Here is a 17,616-nt window from a genome sequence, read left to right on the forward strand (position 1 = left end):
CTCTGTTGGTCAATTTCTAACATGGTATGAGAGCCCAAGTAGGAGGCTCACAAGTGTGTGAGCCTACTTGCTGAAGGGCGACCCTGATTCAGAAACTCTTGGGAATCGACTTCCACGACTGAAGGACGGTGCCCTTGCGAGGAGGGTGACTCAGGTTCAGTCAAGTGCATAAGGAGTTCTAGTCTACAAAAGGTTGAGTTTGCTCGACTTTGCTGTGTGGTTTAGCAACAGAGATGTCGATTTTAGAAGCCTCTTCAGCCCCATCTCTCCCTTTCGCCTCCCCCAAATTTCTTTCTTTCACCAACTTTGGAGAGTCTCGGATACTGGATGGGACAAATCACCCTATCTGGAAGGTGAAGATCCGGAGTCATTTAGTGTCTTGGAAGCTGTGGAAAGTGACAACGGGAGCCGAGGCAAAGCCGGAGGATATGGTGGATAACAAGGGGGAGGTACTCATACCAATATAAGGAGAGGAGCTCGAAGCTTGGGAAGAAAGAGATGCCCACGCCATGGCATTGATCATAGGGACTACAGCGGACTTTGTGCTTCCTCACATTCCAGATGACCGACACGTCAGGGCCATTCTGAAAGATCTGTACGAGACAGATAACACATCCCAAATCTTGCCTCCTCAGCATCAGCTCTGCAACTTGGATATGGAAGAGGGAGATTTGGCACATGACCACTTGATGAAGGTCAAGGATCGGTTGGTCAAAAGGTGGACTCGTGCCCTTTGGCCTTGCCGAGGAGACTACCTTGGAGCTTCAAAAGATTCATTATGACAGTGACAGAGGATCAAACTTTTGAGGAGCTGGGTCCATTATTGCTCCAGGAATAAGCTAGGGACATGCTCTACAACAAATGACAAAGATGACAAGGCATTGCTGGCAAGGGATAATGCTGACAAAGGGAAGGGCAAGCCTAATGGTGGCAAGTCCAAGAAGGATGACAAGTCCAAGAAGGTGGCAAGTCCAAGAATTGCAGAAAGAAGAAGGCGGATTAAAAAAACAAGGAGTCCAACTCAAATTCAGAGGGTGACACAAAAGCCAAAGCTAATGTGGTAATCGAAGAATTGTTCTTGGTGACATCTCATGTGTTATTGAGGTCAGATATGCCGACCTAGAAGCCTCAGTAAAGATGTATGACATTGAGATGTGGGTCAAAGAGGAGTAAAAAATCTTTGTGAAGGTGAAGGACAGCATGGAGTGCTTGGAATCTTCTAGGTACGTGGCTGTTGATATTGACACGAGGATGGATTCCATGGAGTACCCTAGGGTTTCATGTTCAAATGATTGTTGCAATACAGTACAGGATTGCACAAGTTTTTGATATGTGTCTCGATGAGGTGCATGGTTTGCTTTCAAAGCAAGCACACAGGCAGTATGATGATCTTTTATGTACTTGATGTTCTTAATTTAAACCTTTATAGCATGATGTGGAGAGAATCTGCTCTTCATATGTCTCAAGCAATGCAAGATTGGAAGGAATGGGCCTTCTTCAAAGGTAGAAGGGGAAGTATGGGTGTTTCTTCAAATCTCGGACAAAGATTGTTGGATGGTGATGGACAAGGTGTACTGAAGCTAGAAGAGTACCTGCTTGAGAGTTTGTGGCCCAGGTCATCTGGAGATATTCTTGGGATTTCATTTCTCGAGATGGTTCTTTTGTTGCGGACCTAGCCAAAGAAAGGATGGGTTGAGGTAGACCCTGAGAGTGCTTGGAAGACTCCAAGTTGTTCACTCATTATGAGGGGGACAACTTAAAGATTGTGGCATTTGGATTGCTTGAGTTCGAAGGTGGGAACGTGACTGAAGGTGGTGGTACTAGGAGGTGCTACCAAAGATGAACCTGTGTACTAGGATTGTGTGGGGCTACAACTGCAAACACAAGACCTTGTCTAAGATCTTGTATGTAGTATCCAATAGAGTAATTGGTCTCCACGTGGAGTAGGAGCCACTGGATGAAAAGCCAGGAAAAGATTTTGACATCCAAAATTTTCGAGAGGACTACGACCAGGAAGTTTCTGGAGCATTGTCATTGACATGTTGGCATTGGGCTTGGCATTGGGCCTAGATGTGTTGGTGAGAGGGGGTGTTGGAAAGGTCACCTCCCCATTTGAAAACCCCCATATGAGGACAGCATGGGGGTGTGAACCTCTAGGTCATGACCTCCTGATATAGACAATAAATGTATAGAAAGCCAAGCATTGAGTCATTTGTCCTTCTTGAGCTTGAGCGGCTTTTTAAGGTACAATCACATGGGTTTTGAATGATTCTTATGTATACCTATGAGGGACGACCAAGGAAGCCATCACCGTGAAGGAAATTGGATTTATTGCCAAGTGATGCTTATCAAGTGACTTAAAAGCTTTTAAAAGTTAAATGCTAGCTAGAGCCAAGTGCCAAACACATTTGCTTATTCTGCATGGTTGAAAATAATTTCTAAAGGATAAAAGCTACAAATGGATGCATGATGGTACTGAATGTAATCATAGCCTACCACCCAAACAAAAATGTTTAAATGAAAACTCTCTCTCCCTCTTAAAAATAAAGTACTTTCGTACACTTCCTGTCCCCTTGACGCTTCTTGCCCCCTTTTAATTTTTAACACTTGCACAATGGACGTGCAGTCAACTTCGCACCGATATTAATATGTTGCCAACCAAGGGAGGTGCTATGGAGGAGGTTGAGAGGCCTTCCACCTCCCTCACGTCCATGAAGAGACTTGCTTGCCGCTCCAAGCATATGGTGATCTTTGTTTTGGATTGTGATCATGGGCGTTCCCCCTATGGATATACATAGCTTATCCCTAAATTATCCCCTGACCTTGACATTACACCTACCTTCATGTACCTTAAGGTTATCCTAGCCAATATCCATTATTTATTCTTTATGTAGGTTAGGTACGGACTGGCCGTAGTTAGCTTGGAATGTATGTGTCCTCATAAAATGTGGGAAATTCCTTTAAAAATGTGTGTCCTCATAAAATGTGGGAAATCACTTTTGAAGACTATCAAATCTTTCCCAAGAATCATCATCCTCAGACTACCTTTCCATCTTATTGAATCTTCTAAGTTCTTAGTGTCTATGCAACCTGGGTGACTTGAAGTGCTCACAAAAGACTTTTAATGCCTCCTTGTTCCTACGCATAAAGCCAAAATCACCCTGTCAGACTTAGGAACAAATACATCTCACACTCTACTTTTTGTGGATTTTGGAGATATGGCTGCATCGTGGTCAAGAGGCAAATCCTTAAATTAGTTATCTACACAACCTATATAATAATCGCAAGTTTCTTGCTTTGTGTGTGTAATGTTCTCTTGGTCTACAAATACAATTTTTTGAGAGATTCCTAACTCTTGGAAGAGGCTATGCCTTGTGATTTGTGAGGGTATACAATTTGTTGCAGATCCACACAAAAGTGTGAAGCAATATCAAAGCCTTCTTTATCAAATGTGGTTATCAAGAGCAAGGATTGTGAGGAGGTTTAGTTGTCATGTATGTGGCTATCGATTTGAAGGTTTCAAGCTGGCATGTTATTACTGTATCTAACTGTGCATAGAGGCAGCTCCACCTTTGAGACATTAAAGGCTAAAAGGGTTGATGCACAAAGGTAACTTGAAGACCTAAGTTGATGATGACTCCTTCAGAGGTTCGTAAACAGTTAAAATATTTCAAGGGCCAAGAGCCACCTTGACGCTAGAACATTTTGAGAAAGGGTAGCTGCAAGAGCCCCAAAATCTTAAAATAAGTACAGCACTAACACCCAGCAAGACCAAGACTTCAAACGCAAAAAAGGGTACAGCTAAGGACACCCTTGAAGAGACTGAAGACCCTATGGCCTTAGAAAAAGAAATATTTGAAGTTATCTACAGGCTGGATGAACAGGTGGCAGAAGAAAGAGCCAAGAAGACTCTATGGAAGCTGATCACAATGGATAAAGAATGGCCAAAAGGCTACCTTTACGATTCCACACAGATCCAGCTTATCCCCACCCGTAGATATTGTGCCACCTGAAGAGATTCACTATATTGACATGTGCCAAACCTTCAGAGCACCGCCAAAGACCCCACCATGAAAGTGAAAGACTCCATTTGGGAGTCCTCCAAGGAATTTTCCATCATAGAAAGCCACCCTTCAGTTGATGGACATAGCAACGCCTTTACAGATGCGAGACCCGCTTAGCAGGAGCCCTTGCACATAGATTGAGAGACCACGCTACATCAAGGCATGAATAAAGGCTGCTACCACCATCAGACAGGTTGCATGAGCAGAAAACACGTGTTGTTGATGCCATTATCAAGCAACCAGATCAAGTACACTGCATAGGGATTTTCCGGTTAGGATGTATCAGATCAAAGAATAAGAAGCAAATAGAGTCTAGATGAAGCTGACCCGAATGTGCACAACTCCCTGAAGTCAAATGGACAATGCAATGAAGCAAAAGGTAGAAGAAACGGAGTGTGCTTTGGTTCAATTCTGCCAAATGTTGGACCTCAGCAAATTGAAAGTTGAGAAGAAGAAGAAGCAGAAGAAGAAGAGAGAGAGAGGAAGGGAGAGAAAATGATGGGGCCATATATGGAAATTTAGCTTCAAGAGAGAGAGAGAAAGGGGGAGAAAATTCCTAAGGATTCTCATAGTTGCCATACGGATCTCACACGAGAAGACATCACTGCCCACAAAACCATACTCAGGAAAAGCCTTTCTAGATCTGGAGAAAGAAAAAGGACTTCCCAAGTTCGTCTATTGTTTGAAGACGCTCCTAAGGATCCTCATTTGTCTCAGTGATTGCGCCCAAAAATCTCAGGTAAGGAATGAGCTGCTAATCCACAAAATCATTTATGGTTGAGCCTCCATGATCACATGCTTGCACATCTTGCAATTATGCATCTGGCTGTAAAATCATGTGCTGCTCCTCTTCCCAGCCAGTGAACCCATCAAACCTCCACAAATTTGATTTCCTCTATATCTTCGGTGCATCTGCAATTCCTAGCAAGTTCACATCAGACCCATACCTCCAATAGGTTGACAAGCTCTCCACCAAAGCATGAGAGTGCTATACCATCAAAGTGACGAGATATGGAGATGACAATCGCCTGCCATTTAAGAGGGGATGTTGAAAATATGTAATAAAGATGCAACCTACCAAGGAATTGAGAGGGCTAAACCTTTGAAGCAAGTCGGTCTCTTTAATCAGCCGTCATTGACAAATACGCTGCAATTTATGATATCGACTAAAAACATATATTATGCTCTCACTTGAAAAAGTTTGTTCTGTATGAAATAGGTTGTCCACCAAAAGGAGTTACACAAAATGCTCTCGTGACTAAGCTTCTTGATGATGTGCTTCGTTTATGTGGAGCTCCTAGTGGTTGCAAAGTGATAGCACCAACAGTCCGCTACTTCAAAGTGGATTCAAATTTATGACTTGAACCAGAGGACATGCAGGTCCACTTCAGGTAAAGTAGATTCCTATGGAATGACAAAGGCTGCCCTTTGAGAAGCTTTATTCTTTGCCTTGGCAACATAACCCTCTTCCTGATACAAAATTTATGTGAAAAGCAAATATTTTTTTGCCCACAAAAAAAGAAAAAATTCTGTGAAATGCTTGCATTCACAAGAATACATCGTGGTTAAGGATTTGGTGCTGAACAGTGCGCCTTTTCAGTATCATGGTGTGGGAAGGAGTAGCAATGGCCTGAAAAAAGACTTTTGAGCTGGGTTGCTTTCACAAGAATCTATAACTATACATCTGTGCTTCGTGATTGTAGCTCTCATTGATGATTTAAGCTGCACAGTTCACACGTCTTGGATTGGAATGGGTAAAAGACTCTGTAATGACTTCTGTGCCGATTGCTCATTGACCTATCAGAAGCATTGTACATTCTTGAGTCATAGATAATCGACCCCACACATGGTATAATCCTCATCCTCATCTGCTATTGACTTCAATATTATATCTAATCGCGGAACATATCCTTCTTTTTTCATTTCGTTTCTTATTTTACCCAGCTTGAAATAGATTTTATCACGTTGAAAATGGATTTTGTCTGCAACAATAAATTCATGCACCTTATCATTAACTTCTACCCAAGCTATCCCAGGTTTTTTCCATGCGCCTGCACCTTTCCTCAGCTCTCTTAACTTGTTGACATCGTCTTCCATGTGAGCATCAGCGCATATATTTGACATGAGTACATAACCAGCAGAATTATTGGGATCTAAACGGATGGCTTGATCAAAGCATAGCCTTCCTAGTTTAACGTTGCAATATGTTCTGCATGCAGAGAGCAAAGTCATCCACCCAGTAACATCAGGCAAGATCGGCATACTTTCAAGTAGCTTCTGTGCCTCATGTAGGCGTCCTGCACTGCCAAGTAGCTCCACCATACAGTTAAAGTGTTCAATACTTGGTGTTAGGCCATGATTTTCTCTCATGGATATAAAGTGCCGTTGACCCTCCTCTACTTCACCTGCATGACTACAGGCTGCAAGAATACTTGTATAGGTCCACCCATCTGGCTTCAAGCCTTCTTGTTGCATTTCATGAAGGCACTGGATGGCTAGTCTACAGTTGCCAAGGTGAGCATTGCCTGCAATCATTGCATTCCAAGAAACCACATCTCGATTTGGTAATCTATCAAACACTTTACATCCCTCTTCTAGGCTTCCACAATTGGCATACATGTCGATAAGAGTGTTCCCAATTGCAACATCTGCAGTTAGTCCACTTTTGATTACGTGGTCATGTACAAGCCTACCCTGATCTATTGCACCTATGCTGCTACATGCTTTCAAGGTGCATGTAAATGTGACTTGATCTGGCTGTATGACTTCCTTTTGCATCCTATCAAAAAGTTCCAGGACAGAAATCCCATGGCCATGCTGTATGTATCCTGTAAACATGACATTCCATGACACCACATCTCGATTCAGTAATTTGTCGAATATGTTGCTTGCTTCTTCTAAACACCCAAATTTGGCATACATGTCAACCAGGGTATTTCCCACTACATCTGATCCAGAACCACTTCTGATTATTTGGTCATGGATTTGTTTGCCCTGCTCTACATCTCCAATGGTGCTGCATGCTTTCAAGGTGCAAGAAAATGTAACTTCATCTGGCCTTATGCCCACTTGTTGCATTTTCTCAAAAAGCTTAAGGGCACAAAGCCCATGCCCATGCTGGACATAGCCTGTAATCATTGCCCCCCACGATACTACATCTCGATTTGGCAAACTATCAAAAACTTTGTGTGCCTGCTCTAGGCTACCACACTTGGTGTACATGTCAACAAGGGCATTCCCAATGAGCACATCTGAATTCAGTCCACTTGTAGCAACCTGTCCATGTATCAACATGCCCTGGTCTATGGCTCCCATGTTGGAGCATGCCTTCAAGATGCTCAAAAACATAACTTTATCTGGCCTTAGACCTTGTCGCTGCATTATGTCAAACAGTTCAAGAGCTGCCAAACCATCCCCATGCTGGGCATATCCTTCCATCAGGGCACCCCATGACACCACGTTTTGGATCGGTACTTTGTCAAACACTGAGTGTGCCTCCTTTAGGCTTCCACATTTGGCATACATGTCAACAAGGGCATTCCCAATGACCACATCTAAGTCGAGTCCACTGTCAATGATCATTCGATGGATCAATCTACCCTGCTGTAAAGTTTCACTGCTGTTGCACACTTTCAAGACGCATGAAAATACGAATTGGTCTGGTATGATTCCTTCTTCTTGCATTTTCTCAAAGAGTTCAAAAGCAAATTTCCCCAGCCCATGCTGGGCATACCCTGCAACAATTGCACTCCAGGATACTGCATCTCTTTTTGGCAAACACGAAAATACATTATGTGCCTCATCCAGCATACCGCATTTTGAATACATGTCAATTAGGGTGTTTCCAAGAGCGACATCAAATCCAAGTCCACTTTGCATAATCTTATCATGTATCAGCCTGCCCTGTCCTATGGCTCCCATGCAGCTGGATGCTTTTAAGATACATAAATATGTGACTTTGTCTGGTAATATGCCCTCCTGTTCCATTTTCTCAAAAAGTTTGAAAGCAGAAAGACCATTCCCATGCTGAACATATCCTGCAATCATTGCATTCCAGGACACCTCATTATGAATTTGCAACTTTTCAAACACATTCTGTCCATCCTCTAGGCTCCCACATTTAGCATACATATCAACAATGCTGTTCCCAACAATAACATCAGATTCAAGTCCAACTCTCATTATCATGTTGTGGATCAGCCTTCCCTGACCTATAGCCCCTATGCTACCACATGCCTTTAAGAAACATGAAGAAGTGACGTTATCTGGACTTCGCCCTTCATCTTGCATCCTTTCCAAAAGTTCCAGAGCAAGATGACCAAGACCGTGCTGGGTATATCCTGTGATTATTGCACCCCATGACACCATGTCTCGAGTTGGCAATTCATTAAACACCTTGCTTGCATCCTCCAGGCTACCGCATTTCGCGTACATATCAACAAGTGTGTTTCCAACGACCATGTCTGACTCTAACCCACTTGTGATGAGACGTTCATGTATGTGCCTGCCCTGTTCCATGCCTTTTGCACTGCCACAAGCTTTTAAGATGCTCAAAAATGTGACTTTGTCAGGCATGATGCCCTCCTGTAGCATCTTGTCAAAAAGTTCAAGAGCAGGAACACCATGTTGAGAATATCCTGCAATCATTGCACCCCACAGTACTGCATCCCGATTTGGAAACTCATTAAAGACAAATAATGCCTCCTTAAGGCTCCCGCATTTCGCATACATGTCAACAAGGGTGGTCTGAACTACTTTGGGTGATTCCAGCCCGTTTCTGATTATCTGGCCATGTATTAACTTGCCCTCTCCCAATGCTCCGATGCTGCCACATGCCTTTAACATACATGAGAAGACGAAATTATCTGGTCTGATGCCCTCCTCTTGCATTTTGTGATACAGTGTAATAGCCCTCCCGCTTTCTCCAGACGATGAATGTGCTGAAATGATTGCGTGCCATGTATAAACACTTGGTTTTGTTATCTTGCAAAATACTATATTTGCTTCAAGCAAGCTTCCACACAAGGCAAAAAGTCGAATGAGATGGTCACCTAGGATGCCCAGAGACGCCAGCCCGCTGCTAACCATAAGGGAATGCGCATTCCTCCCACCTTCCAGATCCTTTTTTTGAATGCATCCCTGGAGAAGAGAGTGGACGATCTCCCTTGACACAGGCATCCATCTCGGGTGCATAAGTACCAGAAGCTCAGGTGCTTCATCTAATCGTTTTTGCGATGACAACAGGTCCCTATAAGACTTTAAGCGATTTAGATTCCATTATTAAGGCAACTTTTGCGATGATGTCAATTCTATGCTACAAGATTAAGTAACAAGTGCGTACAAGTATGGACGATGCAACCGATTGCAAATGCAAAGAGATTTGCAAAGTGTGTGTGAGAGAGAGAGACGGGGAGAGAGAGTTCTTTAACAAGATGCATTTCATTCTGTAGGCCTGCCGTGAATCGATAGAAATAATGAAATAGGTAAATATTTAGAACCGTGAAAAATGTGGTTATTTGTTGTAGTTGGTTGAAGAATCAATTGTGTAAAGTTTTTGTTGTTCATGTAAGTTGTTAGTTTTATGTTTTTGTTGTTTGGTTTGTTGTAGTCTATGTTGAAATCTCCTATTATTGTTGTTGGTATATTACTTTTGATTTTTTGAATTAGTTTTTCTAGTGATGATAGTAGTGTGTTAATTGTTGACAACGGAGAGTTATATACATTTATTATGGCAATAAATGTAGAGTATTTTGTGTTGAAGATAGTAAGTATTGGGATGCTTTGTCTTCGATGTAATGTTGAACCAATTGGGTGTCTTTGGTGTAACAAGTTGCTTTACCAACACCATTTGTTTTTTGCAAGCATGTGAATCCTGGTAATGATATTTGCGTTGATGGGTTTATATGCAATTCTTGAAGTAAGTATGTTTGTGGAAGACTAGAATGCACGTGTGTTTAGGGATTGCAACAAGACATGGCTGTTTTGGACCATGGAGAAGTTTTGTCTTAGATAGTTGTTGTTAATGTAGGATATGTTTTCTTGTGTATGATCTCCCATTCTAATTCTATTTATAGAGATATGAATTGCATGTTTGTTTGATGCATTGGAGTTGCGAGCTCATATTGGAAGACATTATCTTTCCAGAACGATGTTTACATTGATGTTTGTGTTGAATGGTTGATGAAGATCCATGCATCTTTTGTGGGGCTAGCTTGGCATAAGTCTCCGCATAATAAAACATCAAGTCCTCCAAATGGCTGAAGGTGGTTGTGTTTAATTTCTCACAAGCGTAGATCCGCTGTAACTAATGTGCTATGTCCTATCAATGACACCTCGTCAAAGACAACAAGTTCAAGATCTTGATAGAATTGTGATAGTTCTTGTAATTTTTCTGCAGAGAGGCTTGTACAGTGGGATGCCATTAGTGGAAGATGAAGTGCTGCATGGATAGTTGTCCCACCTATGTTGAAAGTAGCTTTACCAGTGTAAGCCAAAAGAAGAACTTTTGGATAGTGGACATTGTGTGTTTGTTTGTGCGAGTAGTTTCGCAAAAGTGCTTGCACTATGGTGAGTAGTGTAAATATTTTTCCTGTGCCTGTGTTTCCAGTTAAGAACAAATGGAATGATTTTGATGGAGAGTATCTTTTCTTTAGCATTAAATCCTCGACAATAAGTCGTTGTTCATTGTTGAGCAATCTAAAGTTGGTGTAGTAATCATTGTTTGATTGAATTTTGTATGTTAAGAAATTGTTGTCGACATACTTTTTAGATGGTGGAATTTTTTGTAAGTATATTCCAATATCGTAATTTCCAATGTTTTTGCTTCTTTCCACATCATTGAATGATGTAGTAGTAGTAGTTGTTGTTGTTGAATTTGATGGTACTTTTGGAATGAGTTTGTTGAATTGTATTTTGTTTGGATCTATTATATGTTTGTTGTCATTGTACATATCATGCCATGTGGAGGTAATGTTTTCAAGAGTTGGTTCAATGTTGTGATATGGAAGGAATAGAAGACATTGTTCTCTATAGTAATCTTCTGGGCATTTATTTTGGCTGTAGTTGTTGAATCTTATGATTTTTTTCTTTTTTCCTTTTTTTGGTTGTGTTTCAAAAAATTGTGTAGTTGCTAACGAAGGAGGCCAAGCAAATGTTGTGTAGATTTTTTGAGCGTTTCAAGTATTTTAAAATAATGTCATCGAAGAAAATATTTGTGCTTTCAGGGTTCAAGTGTTGGAGTTGCTCTGTACGCTTTAGTAACAATGTTCTTTTCTCTAGTGGATTGGTATTAATGTATTGAAATTGCCTTGTTGATGTATAGAGTGGTAAGGATAGTGCTAGATATACAGCCTGTTGCGAACTTATATGTTGAGTATTCAAGATTGCGTTACCCACTCTTCTTATTCTTTTGTTAGGTGGTGCATTGGAATCGATGCATTGTGATAGTGCTTGTTAAACTGCTAGAGTGGTCTCTTTGTTCATTTTCATTATGTAAGATGTACAGTAGGCTGCTGCGCCATGAGGATTAAGAATGAATTGGACATCGGTGTTTGCGTCCCATAAGTGGGAGAGAGTAGGATTGAAGTTGTTGGTGTAAATGTCTTTTGGTTCCCTTTTTAAGAATATTGTAGGTTGTGAAATAGATGATTGCAATACCAAAATGTACTCTTCTTCTGTCATATTTAAAGTTTCTAAGTATGCATAGTAGTCTAATTTTTGTGTGTCTTCTTGTAGTAAAATTGAATTAATTAAATGAAGTTGTTTCTTAAGGTTATTTGTTCGTAGGTCATGTTGAAATGGAACTAACACTTTTGTCGTATACATGGGTGGTCTAGGATAACTAAATCGACATTTTTTTTCTTCTTGAAGCATGTTTTACGATGTTTGTGTACTTGAATTTCTTTTTTATCACATGGAAAAAGCGAAATGTGTGTCGAAATGTATTTGTCAACAAAAGTTTCAATTTCATCATTAGAAGATATTCCAAAAGTGGGTGCATTTTGAATCCACAAAAGTCCATGATCGTGTTAGCTACCTCTATTTTGGAAATTTGTAAGGATGAAGATGAAATTGCTAACTTTCCTGAGAATTGTTTCATCTTTTCTTATAACATTTTTGAGTGCTTAGAATTTGTGGACATAATATTGAGTTGTGGTGATGGGATCTGTGGTGATGGGATCTGCTCGAAGCAAGTTGCGAATATTTGTTTGTGAATCTGCATTTTCCTCTAGCGGGTCCAATCTTATTTTTTGGATGGCTTCGATTAATGGTTCCCATAGTTTTTTTGCTGTTGATAGTGTCACAAAGAAGGTTGGGGGGCCTAATTGTCTAAGCATTGCAAAAAGTTTTTTTTTCAGGTAGTGCTTGTAGTCTGCTGATGTTCTAAGGTGGAAGAAGTCTCAGTATCCTATGTTTGAATGAAGTATTTCCTCAATGCTTGTATCCAATAAAGCATCCTTTACTTGTAGCGCTATTCCTTGTGTTTGTGCTTTTTGCATGCGAACCCAAGATGATGATAGAACTTGTCTCACTAAAATTTTCATTGTTTTGAAGAAGAGGTTTTCTATAGAAAAAGCAAATCAACGGTCTACATTTGTGAGCTCCCACCTTGTGATGTCTTGGTAGGAGATATGTTTGGGAATGTTATACTGTCGTGGGTTTCCAAAGAATAGCGTAGGAAATGAAAGCTCTTCACAATATTTGTCTTTGAAGATGCTTAAAGGTGAAAACCCTTCTGAAGGTGTAATTTCAATAGTTTGTCCTTCAAAGTCAACAACTTGTTGGCTTGTATAAATGCTGTGGACTAAAGTATCCGTGAGAAGTTGTTCTTCCATTGTTTCGTCAAGGTTTTGTTGTTCCATTTTTTCTTGAAGGTATTCATCTTGATTTTCACTTATGTGCTCAGTTGCTAGAATGAGTTCTACATGTTTTTTCCAAAGATCATTAATACGAACATTGTTTTGTTTGTATAAGGGATTTGATAGTAATTCTTTCAACGCTAGCATAGTAAATGTTGGTCTCACGACACCGCTCATGTAATTATGTTTGAACAAAAGTTTGCACTTCAATGCTACAGCAATGGTATCATAAGTAGTAAGAAATCTTGGCGCACTCTTTGAGCCCTATCAACATCAACAAAAACATCTACTACACTTCCATGTAATCCATATTGACCTTCATATGATAGTTGTTGAATTTGAGCAAATGGTATTCTAATTGAGACTAAGCGTGCTTCAATATCATTTAGATTGTTTGTGAATTTTGTTTTTGGAACCATTTGCATGTCTTTTAAAGAGAGTGGTGGAATTTTTCGAATTTTAAGGTCTTTGTAGCATAGTGTACATGACCACCTAATACAAGATTGATTGCTCGCCACATCTATTTCATTTGATTGAAGAAATATTAGTAGTTGTGGCTTTACTTTAATCATTTTATTTTGAAATTTTAAGCATCCACAACATATACATGGGAATGTTCGAGTAACCAATATCTTCTTGAAGTATTGTTGCTCGTATGAAACATGTATTCTTTTTCTCTTTTGTCCAATGACTTCTTGTTGAATTGTAGATGTTTCTATTCTTTGAGTTGTTTTCAAAGGAAGAGTTTGTGGTTGTAAGACGATTGGCTGGAACTTATAAATTCTGTTAATAATTGTATTATTGTTGTGTTTGCATTCTAAAGAGCTAGTTGAAAACAAAGTACTATCGTTTTAGTTGAGAGCATAGGATTTTGTGCAATAAGGTATTTTATTAGGAAGTCCTCTTCTGAAGACCATTTGTTGTAAGTACGTTTGGCTTCTAAATGTATCAAAGGTTGGATTGTGCAACCATCTATTTCTTCATTTATTAGCAAAGTGTAAGGTTTTTCTTGTTCTTTGTTGCCTATGCTATTCTTCTTTGAAAGCTTAATTCCATCATATGTTAGTAGAGCCAAACGTGATCCAAATATAAAGTGAAATCGTTGAAGAATGTCCACAACTAATGCACAAGATGAAGCTAAGTTATGAGACCACTTTTCAAAATTTTCAATTGTGAAGGTATAGTTTCCATGAATCGAAGTGAACATGTGCCATGGTGTATTTATTGTTTCCCATTCTTTTGAAATGTTGCTAAGAGTAAGTACTTGTTCATATGAAAGACTTGGAAAGAAATGTAAGAGGCATATGAGAAAATTCGTATGCATTGGATGAGAAACCAAGATATTTTTGTTATGGACTAGATGTTTTTGAAGAAGAAGTTTGGAAATCTCCATGCTGTTTATGAAAATATAGTTACAAATTCCAATAAAATTTCAAATAGAAGTTTGAAGGACTTGCATGCGAAAATGTAGATTGAATTCAATTTCATAAAGAAAGGTGTACATCATGCATTTGCATCAAATGCAATAACAAAGCCAGAGCTATTAATAGTGAAGCTTCCACTAGGTTTAGTAGTCTTGAGTTTACTCCTAGCCATTATCAAGTCTCCTTCATACAATTGTAGGAAGGGATAAGTCAACCCAAGAACAATGTCAACATATACACCTCGAATATGGACAGGCACTTGTTCACCTCCACGGTAAACAATATCTCCTGTAAGAGAAGGAACTAGATCAATTGTTTGAGGGCTTTGGCATGAATAGCAATAGGGACGAAGCGGATCCCTGCTCACTCAAACCCCTCCGCAAGCCAAACGTGGTCGATCAAGTATGCGTTAACATTTGTAAAGTATAGAATACCAAACACCTGTGCCAACAAAAAACATTTGTTAGCAATGGCAATAAAATAATTAAATTACTTGGAAAATTGGAAGTATGTACCCTCGTTCCATAACCCAAGCGAGAAACTTGGCTCATGAATGCACTCTTCAAAGCATCCTTTGTGGGCTCATCAGGAACATTTGCTAGTATTGTAAAGTCAAAGACACAAATGGTTGCTTTTGCCTTCAAGAAGGATACATTCTTGAGAATGTACATAACCACTCCTTCTTCATTGAATTCTTGTATGAGTTGAGTGAGAGTGGCGTTCCTCTCATTCACAAATGATGGTTGCAATGTCGATAAAATTTTGTTTCAATAATAGCAACACATTCAATTCTATTTGATGGAAAGAAGTAAATAAGAAGTGCTATGAAGGAAACTTACTGCTGCTCTATCTTCATCACGAGGTCCATATGCTACAATGATTTGGTCACCCATTTCCTCTTCAGTTGCAACTTTGATTATCACAATTGCAATAGTCCCCATAACATTTGCAATTGTGTACTTGTGAAAATTGACCATTTCAGATGCCCAAGGTACATATGTGCTCAATGAGTGGTCAGGTAGCAAACGAAGGTTTCCATCAAATGGTTCTCCCCTAATAATGCAAGTGGTGGCATCAAGAAGCAAGGAGAACTTTACCAAGGAGGACTGAGACCAAGTGGTGGTAGCAATGAAGTAGAGATTTGGAGTAGTGGAGTCGCCAAATGCTTTGATGTTGAAATTGGATCGGTTCTATCAAGGAGAGGGTGAGATGGGGTCTCTGCATTGGCAATCCGATATGAAACTTTATGGACAAAGTATGAAAGGGCAGCTTTGCGAGCTGTGGCATCTGCATCATTGGCCCCTTAAAGTCTCTCAAGGATGGAGCACTTAAAGATGAGCAAATTTGTTATGGATTTGGAGCCTCGTCTTTGCTCAAGAGTAATGAATAAAGATCTAACAACATACATGGAGGCACTTCGCATTGCAACCAAGAAAGAAGCTTCTCTAAAGATCGAATCCTCTTTTGTGTCTTCAACAGCTTCAACTCCTAAGGTGGAGGTAGTGGGCACTTCTTGGGTACCAAAGTCCTCTAAGTTAGATCATAATATCTCCCAATTGATGGTAGAGTTTGCTGATTTGAAATTGCATTTGGTTAATGCACGACAACTAGAGCACCAAAGAGTGAGGATAGGCCTCGAGATAAGAGTGGGGTCACTTGCTATGAATGTAATGAAAAATGTCACTATTGCTCTGAGTGTCCTAGATTGAGAAAGAAAGAAGAAAAACAAGTATCCTTGTTAGAAGCTTCTTCAGGGGATGAGGAAAGAGAGGTAATGATGGCTAAACGGAGGCGTGGTAAAGCAAAAGAAGAAGAAGAAAGCAAGGAAGAAGTAGATGAGGAACATCAAGAAGAGGAATGCCGTATTAAGAAAAAGAGGGCATCTAGAAGGAGAATTAGCCAGTCAAACTTTCCTTCAAGACAAGGCATTGGAAGCTATGACTTGTCCGACCTTAAAGAAAAGGAAGCTCATATCACCTTTGGTCAATTACTTGCTTTGTCTCCAAAACTACAGAAAGAATGGGGAAAGCTAGCAAGCACAAGAGTGTCAAAGAAGAAAAAGAATAAAAGTGCCATTCTTGTTATTCAAAAGGTAGATATAGATGTTGGTGATGATGTACCTGTGATTGATGTGATCATTGATGGTCAAGTGATTTCTAATGTGTACATTTATGGAGATGCATCAATTAATGTCATGAGTGAGAAGACCATGATAGATGTTGATTTAAAATACTATAGTACTACCTCTCCTTATCGCATTAAATTGGCTGACAACACTAGGGTAAAGACCTTGGGAGTTGTGAAGAATCTAGAAGTGGATGTATGTGGAATTTCTGTGCCGACTACTTTTTAGGTGATCCCTACCAAGCCAGATGCATGTGCCTATCCATTGATTTTGGGAAGGCCTTGGCTACGCAAGGTGAAGGGTGTTCAAAAGTGGAATACTAGAGAATTGATTTTGCAGGGAAATGATAAGAAGGTGTGCTACAACATCAAAAGCCACAAAAAGGAAGTTGTCATGGAGGAGTCTTCAACATCAGAGAGTTCGAGCTTAACCGATGAAGAAGAAGAGACATGGTGTAGCTCCGAGGAGTTCAGTTCAGAGGGTGAAGTGGAAGGAGTGGCCTTTGGTTTTTGTTTTAGTGCTGATCGGGATGAGTCAGGAGGGAACAAGGGGGTGGTACAAGAAGATCCTGTAGAGACACTTCATGTAGAGGATGGGGAGCACACTAAATGATGCCAACGCAATGAAGAGCTTCTTGATGATTCTCTATCAGGTAGTGAGAAGCTCCAGTACTTGGATATGTTAGATGATTTTCCATGTCTCTTTGCAACAAGCTATTCACAGGTTCGACTAGTCTCTTTTGTGGAGCACAATATTGAGTTGAAGCCAGAAAGCAAGCCAATTGTGCAATGCTTAAGGCGATCCAAGCTGAGGCACTAAGTCTTGTTGGGGCATATTGTGTCTAAAGAAGGCCTGCAAATGGATTCTGATAAGGTTCAAGCAATCATGGCATTGCCAAGTCCTGAGAGTGTCACTAGTGTTCACAAAATTCTAGGAAAGAGCAAGGATTATCAATGCTTTTGTGATGATTTCACAGAGATAGTGCATCCCATGAATTTGTTGACAAGAAAAGGAATTTCTTTCCAATGGGGTGTGGAGCAACAAGAGTCTTTTCAGCAACTTAAGGAGGCCATGAGTAAGGGCCCAATATTGAAGCCTTCTGATTATGTAAATCCAAGTGTATCTTTGCATTCAGTTGGTGCTGT

General features: G+C 40.2%; 1 protein-coding gene across 1 annotated transcript; it reads right to left on the reverse strand.

Moving 5' to 3' along the window:
- Window positions 1–5,630: 5,630 nt before the first annotated feature.
- LOC147901600 (pentatricopeptide repeat-containing protein At2g33680-like) lies at window positions 5,631–9,440 on the reverse strand. Its single transcript, XM_087375365.1, has 2 exons — window positions 9,116–9,440; window positions 5,631–9,004 (listed from the first exon to the last, which is right to left on the reverse strand). Exons 1-2 carry the CDS (start codon window positions 9,255–9,257, stop codon window positions 5,889–5,891), a joined length of 3,258 nt encoding a protein of 1,085 aa, XP_087231491.1. The 5' UTR covers window positions 9,258–9,440; the 3' UTR covers window positions 5,631–5,888.
- Between the last annotated feature and the right edge of the window lie 8,176 nt (window positions 9,441–17,616).

The sequence above is a fragment of the Dipteris shenzhenensis genome, chromosome 5 (assembly GCF_047967505.1).
Source record: "Dipteris shenzhenensis isolate YYH24624 ecotype China chromosome 5, Dip_SZ_1.0, whole genome shotgun sequence".
Taxonomy (NCBI): domain Eukaryota; kingdom Viridiplantae; phylum Streptophyta; class Polypodiopsida; order Gleicheniales; family Dipteridaceae; genus Dipteris; species Dipteris shenzhenensis.